Below are 24604 nucleotides of genomic sequence, written 5' to 3'. Positions count from 1 at the left end.
CGCCGGTTTTTCCCAGGTGCACCAATAAATACTGACCGGCACAACATGACGGCCAGTCAGAACACAGCACATCCCCTGGAGTTCACTATCAGAGACAGCACACAGAGAGACATTATGGACATGAAGGTGAGTGAGACACAGACGGGACAGCTGAGACAGGCAGGTCTCTGCCTCCTCCATCACTGACTGACTGTCTGCCTGTGTGTGTGTCCCTCCACAGATCCTGCTCTTCGGACTGGTCCTCCTGGTGCCGGTGTGGTCGTGTAAGATGCACCGGTGTCATGATGAGGAGGAGCTGAGCGAGGTCGCTCAGAGGAAGCTGAGCAGTCACTACCCGCAGCCTGCCGATCCTTCACCAGCGGCCGACCCTGACTCACCTGTCACCTGCCCGCTGGAGCTGTACCGCCAGCAGCCGCCGCAGGACATCAGCGGCCGCTCCGTGGCACCGTGGAGATACGTGTAAGTAAAGTCACATACTGCCGCATTTTAATTATCTTATTATTGTCAGCAGGGTGGAATGTAATCAAGTATACTGTACTTTAGTCAAGAAAAAAAATCTGGTATTTGTATTTCTGTTCTGGCTGCTCTCTTCCTCTACAAATATTGTACTTCATAGTCCACGTTTGTCTGACAGCTTTAGTTAGATAACTTTTAATTGGACAGAAGAGTATTACAAATCATGTAATCTGGTAATGTAATCTATCTCCAAATTTGTAAAAATTGAATGTTTACGATAAACTGAGGAAGTGTTCCTACATATATGTATTTATATATGGATGTATGTGTGTATGTATGTTCATGTATCATATATGTGTGTGTGTGTGTGTGTGTGTGTGTGTAGGTATGTGCATGTACATATGTATGTATGTATGTTTGTTTGTGTGTGTGTATGGATGTATACAGTATATACATACATGTATAATTTACTTTACTTTTATATACAACAGATACTTAAAGACTTTTGCTCAGCGGGTGACTTTCATTTGCTCATGTGTAACTTTGCCTTCCCAGCAGATTTACCTCACCTGTAACTGTTTATGAGGACTCCCAGTTTTACACTGATTTGGGAAAGAGATAGAGATAGAGAATACTGATGTTTTCATGTCTGTCAGATATTCTACAGTCATATCAGCTGTAGTGAGTGATGATGATCTGACTATCAACACATCTTTTTCATCACTGACTAGTTTTAGTTTTGCTGGGAACTGCGTATGTCCAGGCAGTGTGTCTGTGTAGGAGACAGTCGGTCTGGTTTGAATTCTGATTGATTCCATCATTACAACAAGTCATGAACAACAAGTCATTTAAATTCAAAAAGCCTCTCTGATTCCTGAGTGTTTGCACATGATGGAATTGTGCAGCCATAAAAATCAGCTGCATCACTGAGGCTCATAAAGCTTTCAGTGAAATTATATAGTATATCATTATTATTACCACAGTCCTGCATTTATGCACGTACACCAACCTTTTATTAATGAATTCTAATTAAACCTTATATTAATCAGCGGCTGTGATTTTTGGCACCGGGCTGACGCGCTGGTGACGCGCTCATGTGAGCCACACCCAGGCTCCAGAGAGGGGAAAGTCCCCCTACAGCCAGTGACTGCAGCGCTGCCGACACGCTTTGAATGACGTGAAAGTGTGTTATCTCTAATCTGGGGCACTTTAATAACTGACTGGAGAGGTTCTTCCTGTTTACTTTCGGCTTTCTAATGTTCAGTATAACCTGTCTGGGGCCCCTCTGTGCCACCAGTGCAGTGCAGTGCATGCAGCACACCAAACACTGATGTGCTTGAGTCCCTCCTGACTTCAGATATGCTGTAAGTTATTTAAGCATATGGACCCAAACTTTAAACTCCACTCCACTAGAATTCAGAGGGAAATATTGTACTTTATACTCCATTACATCTATTTAACAGCCACACTTACTAAGTTACTCTCCAGAGTAAGTTTTTTTTTTTTACATTTCACATAGATGACAAAAACACACAATCAAACAGATAAACAAACAAAACAAAACAAAGAAATAAAACAACTGAAAGGTTTACATAACTTTTCAGGCCTGAGTAAAGTCCTAGTTTAGGCCCCAGAACTATTTGGTTAGGTTTGGGAAAAGATCATGTTTTGTCTTTGCCAGCTACATTGGCTGGTTACACCTTGAGTGCAAACAGCATTCTTTGTGACACCTGGGTCCTGACAGCATCCTCCTTTCATTTACTGGTGTAGAAAAAGAAGGATTTTGCACTTTATTGGATCTCGTGTCTCCTTACTGTGTTTGGATAAGCTGCTCACCTTGTTGTTTTGTTCCTTTCAGGTACAGATCGATGCAGGATCACTATCCCGAAACCTACGTGGAGGCTCAGTGCCTGTGTACAGGCTGCATCCTCATCCAGGACATCCCGGACCAGGGCAAGGGGCCAATCCCGGTGCACAGCCAGGACTACAACTCCCGCCCCATAAAGCAGAGCCGGGTGTTTCTCAAAAGGGAGCTCTGCAGCGATAAAAAGACGTACCGCCTGACGCCGGTGTCTCATGAAGTAACTGTGGGCTGCATCTGTGTCAGAACCAACACCTCGTCCTAGAGGGGATCTGTCTGTCACAGCGCTACACTACACTACACTACACTACACTACATGTTGTGTTTGTTTTAAACTGCACCAAGTTCTCTGGAAACTCAGGGGGTTACAGCTGGCTCACAGCCAAACCCCCTGGGATTATTTATGAGGCTTCAAAAGTCAAAGTCACATCAGCCTGTTTTTACAGGCTCATTTATTGTCACAATGATCATATCATTGATACGTCTGTCATATGAGTTCTGTAGGTCCGTATTGGACCTGTTTCCTCTTTATTAAGACTTGTTTACAGCTCTGCATAATGCAGCTGATGTGAACTGCATATTTTACTATGTACTTCTTCATATTGATGGCCTTGTCATCACAAAAAATGGCTATTGTATAGTTTTGTAATATAGTTATTTAACTGCTAATATTTGAATAATTATCTATTTATTTGGTTTGTTTTGCGTGTGACATGTTGAAGTATTTGAAGGCTTTAGATGCTCATGAGTGGATGAAGAAGACTTTGTATTTATTTATGTTGGACAAGTTTGTCCCAGTGGGACTTTATAAGTCTGATAAAGACGTAAAAGTTAAGCTTCTTTGAAGCTAAATAAATAAAATGTTGGTTCTCAAAGAAAGCACTTCTTTTGTGTTTCTGTATTTAAAGCTGCTAATGGAGCTTGAAAGGCTGGATTACAATGCAGACAATGTGCCGGTACGCTGACGTCACAGGGGTATTGTATTTTGATGAAGTAAAATCTGTTATGGTCAGGGAAGTATGGCTTTCACAGGAGTCATATATTCTGTTACATAGATTTTTTTTCAGAATTATTATTGTAAAGTCAACACTCTAAAACTCAAACTTTTTCTAGCATGGCCTCCATTCGCCCCCCCCCCCCATTGAATTTTTGTGAAATCAAGGTCAGCATGTTGTTTATTCCCCCTATATAAATCATTATCATATTCACTGAAATTTATCAAACAGTATCAAAGCAGCTCAGTAGCGCTCTCTGCTGTCTGAACACATGAAATCAAACCGCAGCAGCAACACTGACCAGAATCAAGAGTCCAGATGATTTTCAGTTTGTGAAATGAGATTGAACATGTTCATTACTCACTGCGAGTCTTTGAAAAGACCCCCATAGATATATTTGAATATGTGTGAATTTGTGGATTTAAAAAAGAGAAATTCCAGTTTGAAAAACAATCAAGGTGTGAAAAAACATCTGTACAGTTTGCAGAAGTTATTGTGGAAACATTTTGTGACTGTCAGAGATTGTATGAAAGATAATGGAGGTGGTGGATCATCAGATTTCTATTTTTATTTTAGTTCGTGTTTTTAGTTCCTGCAAAAGTCCCATTTACTGACAGATAACTGATCAGTTTAGGGTAAACCCCTCCGTGAAGTCATTTTCTGCTTTGTTAGATTGTAATTCAAAAGAGTGTTGATATAATTATGAACATTGAGGTCACTGTAAATTGACTATACTCTGTTGGTGGAATCACCACTATTAAATTCTCATAATAAAGACTTTTTTATTCTAATACATTGCAAAACTGAATAAAACCTGCTTTTTAAGAGAATTCTTAAGTGAGGTTACATTTTCATAGATCGTGGCTCGTGACTGTCACTGAAATGTCACCAACAGAGGTGACAAATGTACACACGTTCTTTTCTCAAGTAAAGGTACAGAAAATACTCTGGTAAAAAGTAGTCAACTTTTTTACTCAAGTAAAAGTTAAAAAGTACAGGCTCTGAAATGTACTCGAAATATAAAAGTAAAAAGTTGTCTGCTGAAGGACATTTCTGCATGTTGTTTCTGTGCAAAGCTAACTGAAGACCTGTTTCTACACAGTTGTTTGTCTGATATCAGACTGAACTCTCAAGGCATTACACTTCATTTCCATTTTCAGAGAAAGAGCCAACTCAGTGGAGTGGGTGGATTCCAAGGTCTGGACCACTTAGACCATTATCTACACACCCTCATGCTGACTAAAGGTCAGGTTTAGATTTTTAGTCCACAAAAGACTGCTGGAGTTTCACAGGAAAACGTGGTGCAGAATCTCATAAACAATGGAAGTGAATAGTGACCAGTTTTCAAACATTAAAAACAGCTGAAAAAAAGCAAAACATACTGCTTGTCTTCCAGTTTAGATGGTGCACATGTGCACTCCAGCAGTATTTTGTGGACTGAAAAACTAAAACTTGACCTTAAATAAAGATGAGGGTGAGTAGTTAGACTGAATTTTCAGTTTTGGGTGAACTATCCCTTTAATGTTTGCATCTCGTTACATCTTGCACAATGTCTTGTTATGTCTGTTGTGTGTGACATGCACTGATGGATACATTATCACCACATCAATTTAGGTTATAATTCATTATAATTCCCATCAAATGCATTATAACTACAATATCAAGTCTGTTTGAAAATGTCAGTTGTTTTGTGTTAAAATGTAGGAAGAAAAAGTTCAAAGTGGTCAAAACAAATCAGTCAACTAAAGTACAGATACCTTCAGTACAGTAACTAAGTATTTGTACTCAGTCACTTTCCATCTCTGCCTACAAATCATGCACAAACATCACAGTCAGATGTCACTCACTGGTCATATCTAATGTTAACAGTAACAACACACCTCATGACACATCTATGACTGTACCTCATGTAGCTGCAGCTACATGATCAGCAATCAGCCAATCATATGAATGATGATCATGGCTTCAACTCTCTCCTCATTTAGCCTTTTTTCAGAATAAGAGCGCACAGTTATACACTGTTCAAGATAAATCCATCCAGGATGCCATCAAAATGCCTTCAAAGAACCAAATCAGATGGATAAGAATAAAGTGGATTATTTTAACCTTATAATAGTATGTTGACATGCAGAGAACTGCCCTTCGAGCAGCAGTTTCACAGTAGGAAGTGGATTTATGATATCAGGTTCTAGTCTCTGTCCTGAGAGCAGAGAACAGAGCAAACACTTAACAATATTCATTCTATTAACAAATTCTATACAAGAATGACAGTAAATATTTATTATTTTATCAAAGATTTTTTTTACAAAGTAATGATGACATGTTTGAAAATGATGTGAGATGTGAGAGTTACAGTAAATGAACACAACAAAGTAACAATCCTTTCCCAGGAAGTGAAGCGCCTCCAGGAAAGTTGCTTCACTTCATTTATGTGGCAAACTTCTTCTGGCGGACAGGTGCAGGCAGCTGAGACATGATGTCCAGCAGGGGGCGCTCCACCACCACCAGAGAATGGTCCTCCAGTAAACTCACACACAGGAGGTGCTGTGGGACCAAATATCAGCAGAACATCAAACACCAGTAAGATTAAATATGAGCCTTGATTGTTAAACAGAAATATTTATCCAAGTGTAGATTTAACAGGGTCTCTATTCAGTTTGACCCATGAAATTTAATACAGTGGAGCTGGATCCAAGCCCGGGTCCCACATGTGATCCCTAAAATACATGTTGCTGTTGATCCTGTCCACAGAAGGACATTGCTTAGCTTCCTACACTGGTACTCATGCTGCTTCTCCATCTACTGTAGGTATTACACTGACTACGGATAAGTACCTCGTTCAACCCCACTTAAAAAATCTGAACTATCCCTTTAACTTGGAGCTGCACTGCGCTCAATATGATGGCCGTACCTGGAAATTCTTGCATATCTTAAATGCATGGCTATGTCTGATCCTCTCCTGCTCAGGGAGGCTCCTCAGGGTCATCTGATTGTAGAACATCGTCTGTGCTTCAGGGAGCGGCTGCAGGTGGAAACAAAGAAAAACAAAGCTGTAGTAGTGTTTAATCACCCAGCTCCGTCCTTCTGCCATCGACAGCAAGAAGACTGAAATAAACATGCTGCTGATTAGAGCTGCAACGATTCATCAAATAATGGATTGTTAAATTAATCACCAACTTCTTTGATAATTAATCTTTTTTTTTTTTTAGTCAAAATTGTCTGATTGTAGCTTCTTAAGTGTCAATATTTTCTGTTTTCTGAGGACGTCATCTTGGACTTCAGTCCCTAAAATAATGAAAATTTTCAGTCAGTGTTTCCCAAACAGGAAGGAAACTAAAAAATAGCCAACGTTACCTAAGAAGTTAAAACATTATATTGCTTGCATGCTAACCTGAGCTAAAAAATTTGAATGTTCCATCATTTGTAAGCTAAACAGTTAACAAAAAATATCACTTTGTTTGTTATCTAAGATTAGCTAAAAAGTTAAAACATTACATAGTTTCTGAACTAATATTAGCCAAAAGATTAACAAAACCATTGTTTTAGAGAAAGCTAAAAAGTTAGTTGGCCTAGTCAGCCTTTTCATGAAGTCTCACTGGAGAAGCTCTGACTACTTCTTCATCAAAAACTTTGGCCAAATTAAAGGAGCAATTGATCATTTTACTCAATCATCTCATATAGACAGCCTTTTTACGTTTTCAAGTAGTCAAATAAAGATGGAATACGTGTGCAAAAGGTTTCATCTAAATTGGATTGAATGAATGTTGGGTTTCAATCTTGTCAATTGAAAAATAAGTTAAAATGTGTGGAGACACACGTCCAAGAGCGCCACATGTTTAGAACCTATTTTTCAACTGACAAGATGGTGAAAAAATTAATTAATCGACTAATTGATCCACAACAAAAATAACAGTTAGTTGCAGCCTCAGCGCTGATTAAGACATCATCACTAGTCCTGAAGACTTTGTATCAACATGGCAGGCAGGTGTCAGTTTAAGTGACGTACCAGACTCTGGTCGATGATGCAGAACATGAACGTGTCGTGCAGAAAGATGTGAGCGGGGTTTTTAGGACTGAAGGCGACATGGGTGATGGGTGTGTCCCTCTCCAACCACAGAGTGTGCAGTCCTTGTTTCTGCAGCTTCCGACTCCACTCTGTGTATTCTTTCTGTACCAGAGAGTACTCAAAGATCTGCAACACACACAACAAGAGTATATCCATATCAGTACTATTCTTGACAAACTTGTGATCATCTTTTATTGATTATAAATAACAGAGTCTGCTGAAGTGTTCACCTGCTGGTCAGCGTGCACCACGACCAGGTTGCTGGTTGTTGGGTGGATGCCGATGGCAGTGGGACAGGAGCCGTACACCGGAACTGTACAATGAAGCTGCAAATATACAGAGACATAACAGGTTGCAGTTGTTGCTTTGGCTGCAATTCAGATTTGACCTATGAAGAAATAAAAAGCTCATCAAGCTCACCTTTAGCTTGTTAAGGTTGTATACATGGATCTCACAGTCCGTGTTTGCTGCGGCGAGCCATTTGCCGTCATCACTGACACACAGCAGGTGCACAGGCTGTCTGGAGCCTGCAAATCACACACAGACACACTTTAGATACTGACACACAGAAAGCTGAGAGAGTAGGTGGTTTGTGTGTTAGGAAGGAAAACAGCTGTAGAGTCAGAGTATTTCAACCAAAACAGAGCTGGTGATTGTTGGAACAGTGGGAAGATGAACCAAGATGGTTCTGGTGAGTTTGTTTCTGTCGAGTTTAAACAAAGTGGGTTTTTCTCACTTTAGTTCAGTAAAAGGCAGAAACTTGAATTCAGAAGGTGATCTGTTCTATTTATCTGATAAATAAGGACAAGAACATTTCTTTACTTGACATCTTGTGCATTTATTTTGTTTATTTATTGGGCATAGCAAACTCACAGCTCAAACAAATCTCACAGCTGAATTTGTGACATACACTGCTGCTTGTCCTAGCGCGTGTAATAGCTTTAAACTTTAAGTGTCAAATGTCACTGGCAGTTGGACATACTGGCGCAGCGCAGGTGATGCTGGACAGCAGCTGCAGCCTCAGGAGAGAAGCTCCGCAGCTCTCTGACTGTGTGGAAATCTGATATTTTCACATCACAGATGACAAATGCATGAAAACGTGAGTCCAGACGAGACAAGATCTAGTCTGATATCTTGATACTGACATAAACGTTGCCAAAGCCTACTGAAGAAACACTGGAGCTGCACATTATTTTACTGGCCAACATGGAGACAGAGACCTTCAATGCAGCAGAGACAGTGGTTTAGAGCCAGGCTGGGCAACACTGTAATTTGGTGTGGTGGCAATGTGACAGATTCAGGTTTTTATTTTTGGTCAACAGGGCAAAATTAGTTGCATATACATAGTGTGTAGTGCCCCTGTTTTCCACAGAAATGATCACATTTATTGACTCTGCTTTTAAGGAATGTGTTGTCCCTGAGCAGTGAGGACCCTGGACTCACACTCACCTGACTTGGGTTTGAGAGTATGAAGGTGTTTGCACTCCAGCTGGTTAAGGGCAACAACAACGACTGAGGACTGGCTGGAGGAGGCAAAGAGTTTGGAGGAGTCTGAGGAGAAGCAGAGCTGGTGGGCCGAGCGGAGCTCCTTCGGTAGTTTGGACACCTGGAGGGAGGAGGAGGAGGAGGAAGAAAAGAGAGAGGTGTGAGCCTCATCACACAATGATTTCTGTGCAGAAGAATGAGCTGCAGGTGGACATCTACTGAGAGATATATGATGTTGATGAACATGGCTGTGTGAACAATGATCAATACAGGAAAGAGCAGAAGAAGGCAGCAGCGTGAGCGTTGAGGAGCCCACCTTAGTGATGCTGATGTTGTTGTACTGTAGTCTGTAGAGACGGACACTGGAGACAGTAGAGTACGCCAGCCAGCCTCCACATGGAGACAGAGCACTGCTGCAGATATGATCCTCTCCCTGCAACAGTCAGCACACAGAGTCTGTACTCTCAACTCAAAGATTAAATAAACTGGCACAAAGAAAGTCATGTCAACAGGCAGATGATACAGACCTCCTGGAGAATTGGATGTCTGCAAATAATTCATTTTTAATAATGAAACTAGGAAAGCCTCTCAGTGAGACAGTGGTGGTGTAATACACATATAGTCAGCAGTGTAACAATCAGCAGTGTAACAAAGTATATTTGTTTTTTAGAGCTGCAACAATTAATCAAGGAATCAATTATTAAATGATTGCCAACGATTACGTAAGTTCTCAGATTTCAGTTTCTTAAATGGGAATATTTTCTGGTTTCTTTACTCCTCTCTCACAGTAAACTGAATATCCCTCAGTTGTGGACAAAACAAGGATGTCATTTTGGACCTTGGGAAATATGGATTAATTGAGAAAATAATTGACTGATTAATCAACTATGAAAAGAATCGTTATTATTCGTTATTTGCCTTTTTTGGCTGCAATTGAAATGTAAATAATGTCACGGATAAATTACCATTTTGGATTTACCATGTTGTAAAAATGCTTTAAAAAAAAGGACATTTTGGGGGAGAAAACCCCTGAATATTAATACAGACAGTCTAACAGACTAATTGTGTACCGTGTAGACAAAGAGCACGGCAAAACTATCAGTAATGGCCATTAATACCCCACAAGTATGCAAGCATGGCTTTATCTGACTAGATCTTACAAGGGTTTTGTTATGACTCTCAACAAAATGACTTAGCCTAACTAAGTTAAAGTTCTCCCATTTAAAAAAAATGATTCAAATTATGCAGTGGGTGGTGTTAGGCTCAGACCTGGGGGTGGAGTTACACTTGATTTGGTTAATGCTGCAGTAACTGATGTTAGCCACTTGATGGCAGCAGAACAAGCTGACAAACACATGGATTTATGTAACAGATTGATTAGGGTTAGGGTTAGGGCTGGACATTATATATTTTTTCATTTTTTTAAATGTTTGAAATAAATGAAGTCAAATCTTTACTCTTTTAGCTCTGGTTTTGTCTCCACCAACTCCTGAGAAAATTATGGGTCTCTTTAACTGCTAAACGCTTCAGTATTTTCACCAGGTAAGTGTTTTGTGGTCATTTTATGGTTTCATATGTTTACACAGATGACAGTAGAGAGATGCTACAAGTTAGTTGCTAACTTTGTCTGCTGTATGGTGCTGGGCCAGGTTGTGTGCAGTAGGTTTATTAGAGTTTTTCTCACTGAAAACCTGGTTTATAACATTGGTGTTACATGTTGGAAACCAAAACAGCTACATAATTAGCACATTATATCATTATATATACAAACATAAAGCTATATAGCTACACTATCCCACTGGCTCATGTTTAAATGCAATTATATGTTAACATGGAAAAAATACCTAGTATTAGCTGTAGGGCCTGGGTGTTGATTCAAAATCAATTCCAAATCAATTTGATTTACAAGATCCCAATTTGATTCAATTCGATATTAAGTTAGTGTTAGTGACATTTCAGATTTTTCTTGGATATAAAAGGGAATCTCAGAGAATGAAAGCTTGTTGGCATCATTAACACATCACAGATCTACAGTAAAGAGCTGAAATACAACCGATAACTCTGTTGTCTGACCAGAGCCATGTAGCGATCGACCCCCCTCCCAAAACAAGATCTCTCAACACAGACTGGTCACATGAGACTAACCAGGTTAAAACTGCAGCCTGGACCACACATCCATGGGAGAAAAGGAATATATTAAAAGATCTCTTTGGGGATTTTTAGCACTGAAAATAAACCCGAAACAGGGGACCATTTTTACCCTCTGCAGACAGTTACAGCAGAGTTAAGCTTCCACTGAGGTGTGCATTTAGCAGATTTCTACAATGTAAAACAGATACACAAAACATGAGAACACACCTTCCTCTTCAGCTGGATCAGCTTCTCTGGTTTTCTCTTCACAGGCAGACTGTCACCAGGCTTTCCTGTTGACACACAGTATAAACTGGTACAATTATCACACTATACAACTGTTCAAAGATGAATTTTCATTATTGCTGTAAGTTAGATCATCTTTAGTTCTCTTAGTCAACTTTAGCATTATACATCTCTATGGATGTGTGTGTGTGTTTTCCTCACCATGTCCATCGCTCTCCCCGACTCTCCACAGCTCTAAATGATCAGGGAACTGGAACAGCAGCAGTCCTGCTTTCTTTGCACAACAGACCAGACTTCTCTACAAAGAAGACAGACCACCACAGAAACAGTCAGGACCTTCAAACTGAATCTTTTAGGCTAAACTCTAATGATCTGTGAGAGGTTTTTCTTCTAATAAATATGGACTCACATGTGGGAAAGCTATTTTGCGTAGCGCTGACTCCTGGGTGTTCTTCTCCACCTTGTCCAGCAGGGGTCGCACTACAAGCTGGGTGTCCATACCTGACAGGATTACAAGCATCAAAACATCACAATCTTCTTGTCATATCACAAGCTCACATTTAACACAGCTTGATGGAATGACAATGTTCTCACTGTATAAGTAGTGCACAGTGTATGTGTCTGTATTCTGGACACCGTCAAAACATCTGGAATTAATACCAGAAATAGGCACATTTTTAACTAGGCTATTTGTTTCTGCATAACATTTGATTATGTCTGATACTATACAGGTAGATGTGTGTGTGTGTGTGTGTGTGTGTATACACATATACATCATTACATATTACTGTATTCATATTCTGCACGTATGTGGATATTATGTTATCAGAATATATATTTTGTGTATTGTGGTATCATATTACACATATGATTATATATTTGTGTTGTCTATTTCTCTACATGATTTTTATTATATATAACTATATCATTATTATTATGATGGTTGTCAGTGACACCAGATTTTTCTGGACTGTGTCCAAGGTCCATTGAATTTTAGTACCTACCTTATTTATTTATTTACATTGCCTCTGAGCATACTTTGTCTATCCTGTGTACTTGTTTATATTTTGTGTATTTTGTCTTTGTAATTATTGCATGTGCTTTTGCTGCTACAACAATTTAATTTCCCTCCAGGGATTAATAAAGTTATGTATATATTTTCACACTTTCTCTGTGCCCAAGTGAGTTTCTAGATTTACTTGCTTGACATGACATTTCACTTGCAGTACAGTGTGTGAGTACAGTTTAGGCTTTTTGATCACAACACATTTCCCACCAGTCCAACGCCAACAGCAGATTTAACACCCACCTCCAGAAACCACAGCAGTGTCAGTGTGGGCGAGCGCCCTCACATCATGTGTGTGGTTCTTAAAAGTTCTAGTTCGGACCCACTCCTTCTCCTGCTGGTCCACAGTGGAGGTGAGGAACTGAAACTGGACGACGGTGCCCTCTGATGTCCCAGCTACCAGACTGCTCTCATCCTGGCAAATATTTACAAAGTTTCACATCACTGATTCTGCATGGATGTGAACCTGAAACAGCCTTTAGCTAAGAAGTTGTGTGATGTGTCCTAATTCTTGGTTACAGACTTACCTGTGAGACAGACAGAGCCAGGATGTCCCACTTGGTGACCAGGTGAGTTCTGATCAGAGTTCCTGTAAGTCCATCCCAGACCTGGACCTTTCCTGCAGAATCACCGCTGACAAGTGTGTGGTCAGACAGGAAGGCGACGCACCAAACCACGACCTCTTTGCTCTGGAATGCTCCAACACCTCTCTCCACCAGCAGTCTGTGTGTGGCGTGGCCTGCAGGCAGGTCACAAGCACATCGTTAGGGGTGATTTAAGGAGAACATGGAGTTTTAGCTTTACCAGAAACAAAACTAAACTTCTGATCTAACTGATGGTAGGTTCGAGTTGGATCTCCTCACCTGTCTCAGCATCAAAGATTTTGATCATGTCCATCATGCCAGCAGCAATCAGTGTACCAGAGGGATGCCAGGACAGAGATATGATACGACCTAGAAGAGCACATAGAACAAGGTGAAACACTGGAGGACAGCAAGTCACAGGCAGTAAGTCACAACACAACCCACCCACATCATCATCAGCTGGGGCATGTTCAATCTGAAACAGTTTTGCTGTGGTTGCCAGATTGAACAACATGTTTATTCAAAACAATGTGCAACAGGTACATTTTCTCTCATTAAGTGGGCGTATCAGGTGGTACCCAATCAGTAGTGACATTTGTAAAAAAAAGACAACAGTCTCAAGCTTTTTTCAGTCCAGTCGTGTAAAGTTACTTTAAGCACAGGTGTGTATTTGCTGAAAAGCAAAAATACCTGACTCATCTTGTTCCCTCACCTTTCTGCCTGTCGAGGTTTCTTTGAAACCGAATCCTCTCTTCCAGTATTTCAAACATCTTCACCGTCCCATCCTCACAGCCGACCTGAAACACAAACCCTTCATTCAGAGCTGCAACAATTAATCGCAACCATTTTAATAATCTAATTATCAGCTTGAGTATTTTTTAAGAATAAAAAATAGTCAAAATTTACTGACATTTTATGTGCATACAGCTATTTGATTAAACAGAAAAATAATCGACTAGGAAAATAATCATCAGTTGCACCCCTATGTTCATCCAATGAATAATCAAAGCTGAAAGATTTTTAACATGAGGCACAGAGTAAATATAAAATCCATAAGGTCTTGACTGACCGCTAACAGTGTTCCCTGGCTGTTGCTGCTGATGGTCCAGATCGGTCCTCCATAGGCCTCCACAGTGTATCTGGGCCTCAGGTTCTCCAGGTCATACTCTGTGATTTCTCCATTCAAACCAGCACTGAACAGACGCTGGCCCACCCAACACAGGGCCTCCACAGTCCTGCCGTCCTGTCCTGGGATGACCTGTGCATCCAAACCAGAACAAATCTGAAGGTTAGCAATACCCAAATTTAAGTTTTGAGTGAACTGTCCTTGTAAAGCAGCACTGAGAGTGACTCTTTAAAGGGATAGTTCAACCAAAAATTTAAATTCAGTCATTATAAACCCCCCCTCATGCCTACTGAAGGTCAGGTTCAGTTTTTTAGTCCAGAAAACACTGTTGGAATTTCACAGGAAAACAATGTTGCTGAAGAATTCAAATATAAAATCTCCATACTGCTTGTCTGGTGTAATCCAAGTCTCCTAGTATTCCAAGCTGACTTGGAATACATAATTTACACCATGTTTTTAGCCTGAATCTTCACTGTAGCTCTTTAGCTTGGAGCCATGTTCACATGTACATGCACACTGTCTGAACTCTGTGTGTGTGTGTGTGTGTGTGGTGTGTGACGGTGTGCATGGCATGTCGGGATTTTAGGAGACTTGGATTACATCAGAGAAACAGTATGGAAACATTTAATGGGGTTTTATTTTGGTTGTCTTTTTTTCTGTTTGAAAACTGGTCACCATTCACTTCCATTGTTTGGCAGATCCTGCAACACAATTTTCATGTCAAACTCCAGCAGTGTTTTGTGGACTAAAAAACGAAACCTGGCCTTCAATCAGCACAAAGACGAGCAGATAATGACTGAAGTTTCATTTTTAGGTGAACTATCCCTTTAACAGGACATCATTTACACATTACAGCAGGTATATCCTCATCAAACAAAAACACACAGTGATTACATCTAACACGAAACTTCTTTGAACAAACTTCTGCTGAGTCGTTAATATAAAAGGCCGAATCCAGCAGATAACTTTATCATGTCAGACACAAGATGAGCTGGTGTGAAGCTCGTCTGGACCTCCTCTGAGTTCAGTTCTTACCTTCTCCTGGAAGTAGTGGTCAGCGAAGTTGAAGATCTCCAGAGCTCCATCAGCCCGGGCCAGAGCCAGCCTCTCACTGCGGCTGTTGAACGCCATGGCTCGAATAGCACTGGGCATGTAGTCGAAGAAGCGAACACGGTGCACTTTAAATTCGCCCATTTTCACTATGAAGGGAAAAACAAATTGGCACGTTGTTACAGCCGGGCTGCGACATAAGCTTAGGCAACCTGCCGACTGCCCGTTAGCACAACAAAAAGCTGACAGGTTAAACCCAGAGACCAACGCTGACAATGTGTTTAACTGTTAGTGTTTAACAGCATTTACAGTCGTTATTTATCACCGTTTACCTGCTGCTTTTCTTCCACTGTGACTAAACTTTGTTTGCTGTAAACTCCGCACGCTGGAAACAGCAGGCAGGAGGGAGCCACGTTGAGGACATTTGACCCGGTAGTCAACCAGCCAAACAAGGAAGTGCGTCATCGTAGTGGCAGCACGCGCAGCTGGCGGGAACAACTACCGTAGTATAAAAACTACAGGATACAGTGAAAGCTACAGTGTTGGTACCAGTTTCATGGATATGCTTTATTAATTTATCGGCTTTTGTCATTTTGTTTATGTTCATGTAAGTTACACGACGGCTTTTGCTAACTGACAGCGCAATGGTTCAAATAGTTATAAGGTAAGAGAGGAGCTAACTTAAGCTTATCTGGAAATTACATATTAGTGTTTCTTGCGGTTTATAAACAGGCTTGTTCAAATTTATAATGTCCAGAATCACTGAGAATTTAATGTGATTTATTACGTGCTTTTGAGTGAACGGAAAAGTAGCTCACTGTGATTATTAAGTTATCTTTTGATGTGTTCTACCTAATATACAATAATAATGTTCTAATATACATTAATATAATTTTCCACTTTCTTTTGGTTGAATCTTTTAACCAACTTCAGTCCTGATCATAGCTACAAAATATTCATTCATTTTCAGAAATTTAACCCTTTTAAATGCCAGTGTCTTTACTTAATACCACGATGGTTTTCATGAAACAAAACAGCAACAGTATTGATTTTCATGCACATCTTATTTTTTGTGCACTGACAGCTTTTTAAAAATAGCACTGCATTTATACCCAGGGAACAGAAATGTCTCCTTCCTAAAACACCTATAAAAAATACTATACAATAATATTATTTTTCACTTTCTTTGTTAAATCTTTTAACCACTTCAGCCCTGATCATAACTGCAAAATATTCATTTATTTTCAGAGTATTAACCCTTTAAACGCCAGTTTCTTGACTTAATGCCATTGTTTTTCTGAAAAAACAAACAAACAAAAAAAAACAAAAAAACAAAATGAATGATTTTTACACTAAATTCTAGTTTTGTTTTTTCTTCGGGTGGGGGTTATCACAGACTGGAATATGTCAATGGTGAGCAACAACATTGATTTTCATGCATTTTTATTTTTTGTGTCAGCGCCACATTTACACCCTGAAAACAAAACTGTCTCCTTCCTAAAACTGCTATAAAAATACAAACCATTAACATTATTTTCCACTTTTTTAATGAAATCTTTTAACCAACTTCAGTCCTGATCAGAACTATAAAAAACACATCTAATCTAATCCACCACATCCCAGATGCAAATATTGTACTTTTTACTCCACTACATTTGTCTTACAGCTTTAGTTAGTATCTGCTTTACAGAATACAACTTCTCATACTTTTGCTGTCCAGTGAAAACCATGTATCTCTGAATTTTGGTGATGTTAAATTTGAATGTTTGTGATGAACTGAAGGATGAAGTGTTCCTATAGGGGTTGAGAAAATTCTTAAGAAATAATTCTTACTTCTTAAGTTAAATAAATTGAAAATTTACTTTTTAGAGACGTGGTTCTCACACTTGGAGCGGCAACTAATGATTATTTTCTTGGTCGATTAATAGTTGTTTGTTTTAAAATGTCAGAAAATCGTGAGAAATATCAGTGTTTCTCAAAGTCCAAGATGACATCTTCAAATGTCTTGTTTTACTCACAATGCACAGATATTCAGTTTACTGTTAGAGAAGAGTAAAGAAACCAGAAAATATTCACATTTAAGAAGCTGAAACCAGAGATTTTTACTGTTTTTCAGAGAAAATTACTTAAACCAATTGATTGATTATCAAACTAGCTGGCGATTAATTCGATTAACTGTTGCAGCCCTACTCACAAGACGGCAACACTACAAGCTGTGATGATCCTATAAAATATTGCTGCCCGGGGCAAGTAAAATACCATGTCATGCTAGGAAATCCAGCAACTTCTTGCTCTACCAGGCAAGTGGTCAAACAGTTGAACTATTAATCTATTGTGATAATCGATTAATGGTTTAAGCAGAACATATTGTTTCCAGCCTCTCAAATATGGAGATTCCCTGCTTTTCTCTATTTATGATCATATTTTACTGAATATCTTTGGTTTAGACTGACTACACACAACATTTAAAGACATCACCTTGGACTTATAAAACTGGGATGGACATTTTTCACTATTTTCTGACATTTTATAGCCATTCCAGCCATAGATTAAATATGGCAATTAATTTAAATCTGTTGTTATTTGATAACCACTGAGAGGCTAGGCTTAAATAAAACCGTTTGGACAGGAGCAAGAGAAACATGACTTTGGAAAAGTAGATTTCCACTCCAGGCAAGTGAAAAAAAACATTAATGCAGCAGTAATATTAATCCATAAACATCAGATATAGCCTAATAGTGACAGGGTACATTTTCCTGCACTGTGACCACTTTTACTTTTCATATTTTGAGTAGATTTTGCTGATGATACTTACATACTTTTACTGGTATGAGGTTTTGAATACAGGACTTTTACTTGTAGTGGAGTATTTTCAAAGTGTGATATTACTACTTTTAGTTAAGTAAAGAATCTGAATACTTATTTCACCACTGCTGGGGTGAACAGTTAATCCCTTTTCCTGTAGTTTTGATTCGGCAATATTGTGAACTTTTACAGTGTACCTCAAGTTGCCTTTGGTGTGTACTGTGTGTGTTCTTTTAGAGGCAGTGTGGACGGCAGCAGTCCTCCTGAATGGCTGCTGGTGGAGCTGCAGGGAGAGATGGTCTCCAGACACAACTCTGGTCTGGCAGGGAATGTGATGGGAGACCTGCTCTACACCAAAGAGGTGAACAAAAGACTAAGAAGAAGCACACTGGTGCTTTTCAGTTGCAAACTGGCAGCTTAAGTTTTAGATATACTATGAGGCCAAGCAACAATTGTTAATTTAGTTCTCTGAGAACCCTGGTTGTACTAAAAGTACATTTGCAGAAATAATGTACACATAGGCCACAATAAATGTGTCATGTTTATTATGTCAAAATAGTGACTTAGTGTCTCAAAATAACTAAAAACTTTCTTGTTATTTTGCGATATTAAAGGTAGAATCAGTAGGTTTTGTCCGAGCTGTTCATAAACGCACCACCAAAGATGGTTGATTGTTGAGTCTCATTCCCAGGACGTCAAATAATGTCATTTTAGGCTGGTAAAGCATTCTGAGCAGCACACGATAATGAGAAAATAAGGAAATACAGCACAGGGCAGATTCTCTGCAGATACAGACACCACCACACTCTTCTAGTGGGACATAAGGGATTATGTTCATGAGTCTATTCTTGTTTTAAGGGAAATGTTGAATGTTATGCCCTTGAGTCAATATTTTGAGAAAGTTTCTCATAATTTAACTACCTCATTATTCCAAGATACTGATTCATTATTTTGAGAAAGATTGTCTAATTACTTACAGGAGATTTTTTTTATCAGTAGAAGTTGAAGAAAAGTCCTGAGTGTTTTCATGCCTTGGTCTCATTTCACTCGGCTGTTTCTCTTCATCCCTCCACCAGGGGGTGCCAGTGTTGATTGTTGGACATCATATTCTGTACGGGAAGCAGGTCAAACTGGAGAAACCTTTCGCCGTCCTCACCAAGCACTCCCGCCATTTGCAGGATGGCCTCAGCAGCCATGACAACGCCAGTAACGGCAATGATGCCACACAGGTACCCATGGAAACGAACCAGCAAGGACCCACCTCCACCTCTTACTCTGTGTCTGCCCTCATCAAACGGAAGCTGATCTTTAAGACGCGCCCTAAACCCATCATCACTAATGTACCCAAGAAGGTGTAGCTGAACTGATCCATCTCATCTGTACTGGACTTGTTTTTTAAACTGAGTTTGTGTCATCCATCTCTGATATGATGCAGTTTTATTATTCATTTGTTGTACAGCTGATCAATACTACATCTCAAGTCCTTTAACCTGAACTGATTCCAGCAAGAGACTTTGAGGTTCCTTTTAAGTATGAATGAAAGTGAAATGATATTTTTTTTTTTTTTTTTTTTGGTGTTTTTGCCTGCAAAACAGTGATGGTCGAAATGCTGTTTTAAAGGCTTTTGTCACATTCTGGATGAAATACTGAATACCTGTAAGGCTTTCCTGTTGGGGGGGAGGGGAAGTAAATTAAAGAATATTGGATATCAGCAGTTTCAATCCATTAGGACACACAAGCAGCATGTCCACTAGATGGCAACGTCATCATTTATTGTGACTGGATCGGTCACCTCCAGTTGTGGCACATCATTACAGGTTCTTCCCACAGACTGTAAATCCAATTTAACCCAATAACCTTTGGTCATGGTTCTTTCTGCCTCTTAAAGAATTACTTTATGATTCCAGCATACATCTTGTGATGGGGTTTCATTAAGTGTACCTGCTCTGTTTACCCATCACACCCATCTCTGAGGGCTGTACTATGAAGGAAGCTCAACACAGGCAGGCTTTCTTCCAGTCAGAGATATCAGGTATCACAACGGTGGTTATCAGCTTTATTTGTTATCCAGGCTTTCTTCTTCAGACTCTGTGTGCAGTCATATAAAAAAGGAGCGGGTACATCATTTGACTCTTCTTTCGCACAAAGTGAAGTAAGCGCGAGACGCCCGCTTCAGTCAAAATGATCACGTTGTTATAATTAGGAGCTGTGGAAAATTATGGCAAAAAGCAAGACTTGCTGCTAATAATGCAGGAGAAGAAGAATGCTGCCAGAAAATTACTGATGGACTGAATACACTTAATGCTGCCGTTAATTTCTAACATGACAACTGCACATTAAACAATTAAACTTCAGGCAGTAGATTTAAACATGATGTTGTCACATGTTATCAGAAACTATTCATTAATTTGCCTGCAGTTTTAATAAACACTTACCAGAAGAATGTCAGTACCAGGCACTACTCACAGATACCACAAGGTTTGAATGACAGTTTAAATTTAAAAGTGAACAGAGTATAAGTGTTATATGTAGTTTTAGTTGCCTAACAATGTGGTGTTTGTATAGACATGCACTACATCTACATCATTGGTTCATATAACTTGCACAGGATAGGAAATAAGTTGCAGCTTGCAGGTGCTGTTTGGACTTGGGTAACAAGTCTCAAAATGCTTGCAAAATTTGTTAATTTTCAATACTCATTTTTTATCCATATTGTCTGGAGATGCAGCAGCAATATTCTCTCAGATTTAATCATCAGCTGCAGCCTACATAGTCTTACAGAGCATATCGCTTAGTTTCTATTGCAAAACATAATATTGACAGTTGACTAAATTCTTTTGAATTAGTAAACCAAATTTTTGAATTTTAGATTAACACCAATTGGTGTTATCAAAAAATATCAACATATCAGCACCGAATATTTGAAATGCTTTCAATAGTCATTTTTTGCAGTCAGTACTCCAGAACCAGCTGCACTGTGCCACAGTCCCTCCTCCTCCTCACGTACTCACAGCTCCGTCTTCTTCTCATCACTCGTCTCATTTCCTCCTGTTGAATGTCCATTGCCTTGTTATATTTATTGTTTAATAAGTAGAAATAATTTCATGCCCTCAGTGTTGAGTCAGTTTTTCCCTGTGATATCAAAAATCAAATCATATTGAATATCAATATTTTTCAAGGTGTTGTATTGAAGTCATACAATACAGTATCATGACAACATTACAGCTGATTTCTTTAGCCTTTGACTTGTTTTGGGAAAAATTTAAAATGTCTAAAATCTAAACTACAGCCTTTCAAACTGACAAACATTATCTTACTCCAGTTGGCATTCTCTGATTCTTTAAAATGGGTATTCTGACTTTAAGGAGTTTATATCGTTGACATAAATAAAGATGGATGTTGTAGCTATTCTTCCTCCCGCTGAAGCAAAATTATCCCTGACACAAGCGCTTCCATCTTGCATTGGTGATGTCTTTGGAACCAGCAGTGATCAGTGATGGAGCGCTTTCAAGTTCCTGCCCACTCACCCAGCTGACTCAATCGTAAGCAGAGCTCAGCTGTCAATCATGACACGGAACCCCTTTTTTAAAGTATCAAATAACTAATTAAAATGAGAAAAAGGAATGTGCATCTGTCTGATAAGAACTATCTAAAATGACAGAGGCCACCCTGATGTTTTAGTTTGGCCCACGTGCTATGTATTAACAACTGGAAGCAGGATATATGACCTGTACTGCAGCCAGCCACCAGGGGGTGATCAAGATGGCTTCACTTTTAGGGAGCCGATACGTTTCTATACATGTCAGTAATTTATAGTAAGTTCCAAAAATGCTGGATTCCACAATTTGAACCTTGATAGCATCTTCGATATTCAATTGAAAATCAATCAAAATGAGCTTTCAGTATCAGTAATTGAAATCAAAGGCAGAATCTGTGTTTCTCCATGCCTACTTGTGAGGCCTGACACGTGTCTGAAGAAAAACACAACACTTAAAAAACAACAGTGTAGCTTACCAGCCATTATATTAAAATTGGTACCATACAGATTCTCTTATTAAATTTGAAAAAGTAAATAACAGTTGTCAGGACATAAAACCAATGATCTGTTAATCTTTCCAAATCAAGTCACAATCTGAATGTGTTTCTATGATTAAGTAAAGCTGGGTAGAAAAAAAAAGAATAACAAAAGTGATTGCAGAAAAAAAACATGAACAGCTGAAGGATCAGTTTGGTGATAAACATTGTAAATATTTGGCTCAGCCTTCTGGCGTACAGTATTCTGGCTTGCCAGGATATTTACAGCGTGAAAGTACGTGTGTGTTTGTTTGAGGGCGGTTCCCATGTTGAGGTGTATCCCCAGAAGTAAAAGGTCATCCAGTGCACGGTTACTGAAGGGAGTGATTCATTCAGCTGCTGTACAGCTTCTCTCCCCTCTCCTCAGCATTCACACACCACCCACCCACCCACACACACACACACACACACACACACACACACACACACACACACACAGACTCACTGGCAACATGGTTTTAAAGTCATACCTAGAAGCAAGTCAAAGTTCTGTCATTCTGGTCAGTGACTGAACACTGAACAGCAGTTAGATTCCAGTCAGGGATCTGTTGTTGTATTACCCTTTCAGAAGCAGCTGAGGGGGTATGAGGAGTTGGCAAAGTGGGGAAAGTATGAAAGCTGTGTATTACACATCCACTGGAGAGCTGAGTGTGGCTCTGCAGCCACAGGTTGCAGACCCCTGCATTGTAAGATTGAAATAAAGTATCGATGAGCAGATGTAAAATGAAAAGAGTATGAACAGTTGGGAAACTGGGAAAGGGATGAAGGATGTAACACATGGTGTAAACGGGGAAATGAACTGCATTGCTTCAGTAACAGCTGGGAGTTAATCTGCATCGCTGGCTGAACTTTGTATGAAGAAGCACCTGAATTATGAAGAGCTGGAAATGTGGGAAATGGTCTAATTTATCTGGAAGAGATGTAGTAGTTGAATCAAACTTAAAGTACGACTGATATGGAAAATTTGAAAGTTTCCATGAGTTTGCAGCTGAAAGTATAAATGAGTAGATAACAGTTGAAAATGTGTCAATTTTGAACATTCTGTCCGCTCACCAATTTCCTGAAAAACCAAGAATTTCTCACAAAGTATGAAAGACATGAATGAGAAAATTAAAAGCAATAATGTCCTCATTGAACTGAACATTTTGATGTTTTCTTTGAATTATATTTCTACATTGAAAATGTGGAAGTAGCTCAGTTGCACACCAGCTATTGAATAAAGGCAAAAATTAAAATGAAGTAATCCAAGATATAAGTTTGGTGTAAAAGTGTTACCTTCCTCTTGAAGTCTGACGTATACAAGCTACTATTCAAGATGCATTCATGCCCTTCTGTCCTCCTCTTCATATATGAAAGGTTGTATAAAGAAAACATGTCTGCTAAAAACAAGTCTTGATCATCCAGTATCATGTTTGTGAGATGCTGTGTATTGTGAATTCTCTGCAGGCTCTGTTGTGTATCCTGTCTGTTAAATCAAACACTTAACTCATACATGTGACTTAAAGCTGAGGCTGCACTCTTTAGAGTCTCAGCAACAGAGACTGGTTCAAATCCACATTAACTGATGCCACATCCCAATTACCTGTTTAATTGCACTGACACAACAACGTATTTGAGGCCTTTAATGTTAAAACATTGATGCTCTGGTCCAATTAATCCTTGAAAACGTATTTCTCTTTTTTAAGTGAACATACAATACAGTGAACAGAATCAAAAATCAGAATATTGAAAAAGACAGCATGGGGAAAATGTCAATGCAGTCATAAAATGGAGACATTCTCTATTTGGTATGAATGGGAGGATTGTATCCAAAAAAAGAAAGCATTTTTAATGACTTAGGAAAATTCCGATATCCTGTGAAGCCCAGAGATGGAAGCAGCAGAAGATCAAGAAACAACAACAACAACTTGCATCGCTGGTTAACCCTACAGAAAGGCCAACCAAGACTATACACACAAGTTCCTTTTAATGTATGTGTCCTTTCTGAACTTTCAAGTTTTAACAAATACAGTCTGCGTAAAATAAAACAATACTTAACTTAAATGGCACAAAGCTATCAGTGTAGGCACAGATATGCTGATGGAGTTCACACTTGACAAAAGGTCTAGATGTTTAGTTTATGAACCATACCAGAACTGAAATTCGTGCCTGATCTGAATCATATGAGATTAAAAAACATGAAAAAATAACACAGTGAAAGCAAAGCTCTCAAGTCTCACTTCAGAAGAAATCTCTTTGGTCTTCAGTCTTCACACTGCTGTTGATGCAATGAATAAACAAAGGCAACATCTAGTGTAAAAGGACACACATGTCCAAAGCTAAGAGAACAGTGTCCAGTAGTAAAACTTTACTGTTACACAAACGTAATTTGGCACCTTTACAATATATAAAAGTGACCATATAAAAAATCTCTGAAGCACTGAATGAAACTACAACCCACTGGTGAGTGTAAACTGAGAGTTGGACCACAATGTACAACGATAAGTTACTGCTCGACAGCACCAAGGATACAGCTGCATGTCACATGTTCAGAAATGTTAGATTGTCTGTTCTGGTAAATCATAGCTGCGCCACAAAGTACAGCTGGAGCAGATGATTGTGCTGTTCATGGCTGATGAGAGTACATGAGGGCTGAGGAATAACCACACAAGCTGTCTCAG

At 39.3% G+C, this 24604-nt stretch overlaps 3 protein-coding genes across 3 annotated transcripts in view; 2 read left to right on the top strand and 1 right to left on the bottom strand.

Annotated features, from left to right (window-relative positions):
* Nucleotides 1-3173, top strand: part of il17c (interleukin 17c) — a 3294-nt gene extending 121 nt beyond the window's left edge. Inside the window, exons 1-3 of the mRNA XM_084734488.1 lie at nucleotides 1-126; nucleotides 221-459; nucleotides 2315-3173. The exon at nucleotides 1-126 is cut by the window's left edge and continues 121 nt beyond it. Of these exons, the coding sequence (XP_084590614.1) occupies nucleotides 46-126; nucleotides 221-459; nucleotides 2315-2582 (588 nt within the window). The 5' untranslated portion in view covers nucleotides 1-45 and the 3' untranslated portion in view covers nucleotides 2583-3173. The remainder of the gene's footprint in view (nucleotides 127-220; nucleotides 460-2314) is intronic.
* Nucleotides 3174-4273: 1100 nt separating this feature from the next.
* On the bottom strand, nucleotides 4274-15530 carry utp4 (UTP4 small subunit processome component). Its single transcript, XM_084734326.1, has 17 exons — nucleotides 15398-15530; nucleotides 15051-15214; nucleotides 13959-14147; nucleotides 13602-13686; nucleotides 13169-13258; nucleotides 12833-13044; nucleotides 12549-12720; nucleotides 11649-11740; nucleotides 11441-11537; nucleotides 11222-11286; nucleotides 9180-9296; nucleotides 8828-8984; nucleotides 7799-7905; nucleotides 7609-7704; nucleotides 7319-7504; nucleotides 6224-6334; nucleotides 4274-5856 (listed from the first exon to the last, which is right to left on the bottom strand). The coding sequence occupies exons 1-17, from the start codon at nucleotides 15528-15530 to the stop codon at nucleotides 5740-5742; spliced, it is 2190 nt and encodes a 729-aa protein (XP_084590452.1). The 3' UTR covers nucleotides 4274-5739.
* Nucleotides 15531-15589: 59 nt separating this feature from the next.
* Nucleotides 15590-19581, top strand: chtf8 (CTF8, chromosome transmission fidelity factor 8 homolog (S. cerevisiae)). Its single transcript, XM_084734325.1, has 3 exons — nucleotides 15590-15729; nucleotides 18108-18231; nucleotides 18947-19581. Exons 1-3 carry the CDS (start codon nucleotides 15710-15712, stop codon nucleotides 19226-19228), a joined length of 426 nt encoding a protein of 141 aa, XP_084590451.1. The 5' UTR covers nucleotides 15590-15709; the 3' UTR covers nucleotides 19229-19581.
* The last annotated feature ends 5023 nt before the right edge of the window (nucleotides 19582-24604 follow it).

The sequence above is a fragment of the Lutjanus erythropterus genome, chromosome 13 (genome assembly GCF_056507025.1).
Source record: "Lutjanus erythropterus isolate fLutEry1 chromosome 13, fLutEry1.hap2, whole genome shotgun sequence".
Taxonomy (NCBI): Eukaryota; Metazoa; Chordata; class Actinopteri; order Lutjaniformes; family Lutjanidae; genus Lutjanus; species Lutjanus erythropterus.
The sequence above is the reverse complement of the archived record's forward strand: the minus strand, read 5'-3'. Positions and strand labels throughout refer to the sequence as shown.

Bases quoted from the DNA above. Each gene is read 5' to 3' on its own strand.
- utp4 (XM_084734326.1), bottom strand. From the start codon at position 15,530: ATGACGCACTTCCTTGTTTGGCTGGTTGACTACCGGGTCAAATGTCCT. The intron at 7,705-7,798 runs GTGAGCTTGATG...GTATATTTGCAG, and splicing joins ACAACCTTAACAAGCTAAAG to CTTCATTGTACAGTTCCGGT. The intron at 7,505-7,608 runs GTGAACACTTCA...TGTGTGTTGCAG, and splicing joins TGGTGCACGCTGACCAGCAG to ATCTTTGAGTACTCTCTGGT.
- chtf8 (XM_084734325.1), top strand. From the start codon at position 15,710: ATGGTTCAAATAGTTATAAG. The intron at 15,730-18,107 runs GTAAGAGAGGAG...GTGTTCTTTTAG, and splicing joins ATGGTTCAAATAGTTATAAG to AGGCAGTGTGGACGGCAGCA. The intron at 18,232-18,946 runs GTGAACAAAAGA...TCCCTCCACCAG, and splicing joins ACCTGCTCTACACCAAAGAG to GGGGTGCCAGTGTTGATTGT.